This window comes from Solanum dulcamara, chromosome 6, assembly GCF_947179165.1.
Source record: "Solanum dulcamara chromosome 6, daSolDulc1.2, whole genome shotgun sequence".
Classification (NCBI taxonomy): domain Eukaryota; kingdom Viridiplantae; phylum Streptophyta; class Magnoliopsida; order Solanales; family Solanaceae; genus Solanum; species Solanum dulcamara.
This window is the reverse complement of record NC_077242.1, coordinates 54523030-54524535: the sequence shown is the minus strand read 5'-3', so window position 1 is coordinate 54524535 and position 1506 is coordinate 54523030. Positions and strand designations below refer to the sequence as shown.

The 1506-nt window shown below is 37.9% G+C and overlaps 1 protein-coding gene across 1 annotated transcript; it reads left to right on the top strand.

Annotated features, from left to right (window-relative positions):
- The first annotated feature begins 356 nt into the window (after positions 1–356).
- LOC129892865 (uncharacterized) lies at positions 357–1205 on the top strand. Its single transcript, XM_055968399.1, has one exon. The coding sequence runs from the start codon at positions 357–359 to the stop codon at positions 1203–1205; it is 849 nt and encodes a 282-aa protein (XP_055824374.1).
- Positions 1206–1506: the final 301 nt, after the last annotated feature.

Genomic DNA, 1506 nt, shown 5'->3' with positions numbered 1-1506 from the left:
GAATTGATTTTTTCTTTCTTTTTTTAAACATCGAATTGATATATCTTCTATATCTGCCGCATTTCTCTCTATTTAATTACACGCCATATATATGTTTATATAAAACTTATTAGGGCTATCTAATTACCATAATGGACCTTAAAGCACCTATGGATGAAATCAAATTTCCTACCCTAACTAAATCTGCTTCCAGTAAATTTTGCACTTTTCATTGCAAGCTAGCAAAACATTACATCACATGCAGGCATCGTTCATATTGCATATATATATTTATATATATAAAGTACGCTCAGTTGAGTAGATTCTTGTAAGCAAGACAAATCCCATTTCTAGACTAGTGTTTACTTCTATGCGAAATGCAGAGTACTCTATATGCAGGGACCTATTACTGGCTAGTTGAATACCCAACCATTAGCCAGTTCGATAGGAAGCATGGTCACACTTTAGGTTCCTCTCTATTTTTCCCCATAGTTTCAGTCTTTATCTACTTGTCTCTCACTCTATTAGCACTTCGCTTCTCCCTACACCTTCCCACACTCTCCCCCACCGCCCTCCACCGCATCACTGCCGTACACAGCCTCATCCTCTGCCTCCTTTCTCTCATCATGGTGGTCGGTTGTACCCTCTCCGTTGTTGACCAAATGCCCCGCAACGACTGGAAGTGGCTCTTGTGCTTCCCGGCTAATCATACTTTTCCACGTGGACCCTTGTTCTTCTGGGCTAAATTCTTCTACCTTTCAAAGATCATTGAATTCATAGACACATTTCTGATCATCCTCAGTATTTCTAGGTCACGAAGGCTCACGTTTCTCCACGTGTATCACCATGCTACAACTCCAGTTATCTGTTATCTCTCACTTTATAATGTGAATTCGATGATCCATTTCGGGGTAATTACAAATGCTTCGGTTCATGTTATAATGTATACTTATTATTTCTTTTGCACAATGGGAAAGAGGCCAGGGTGGAAGAGGATAGTAACAAACTGTCAGATTTTCCAGTTCATCCTTTACTTCATGGGTGCAGTAGCAGTCATGTATTATCACCTCACCACTGAGATTGGGTGCTCTGGCGGCCGTGCTTTGTTCTTCAATGTGACTTTTAATACCTCACTTTTGCTTCTTTTTCTCAACTTTCATTCCAAAAACTATGCCAACAGCATCATCAAAGACTGTGAACATAAACTGCTAAATAGACAGAACTAACACCGTTTTGCTGGATATAACACCCTTGTTGTTAACTTCTACTTCGCTTACTCCATTGTTAGTTACTTAGTGCTTTAGTTTTTGCATGCCTATGTAATACATCTTTATCTTTGTAAAATTAGAGTTATTTAGTTCACATGTTAGTTTTGTAGGAATTGTACTATCCATTGGCATAGTTCTTACCTATCATAATGAGTAGTAGTATTTTGGAGATTGGTATGCAATGAATAAAATTTAATATGTATAAATATATGCGGTGACTGATTACTTTAGAAGATTTCTTTGAATTTGGATCCTCTCT

What these genes read in the sequence shown, in the direction of transcription:
- LOC129892865 (XM_055968399.1), top strand. Translation starts at nt 357, where the DNA reads ATGCAGAGTACTCTATATGCAGGGACCTATTACTGGCTAGTTGAATAC.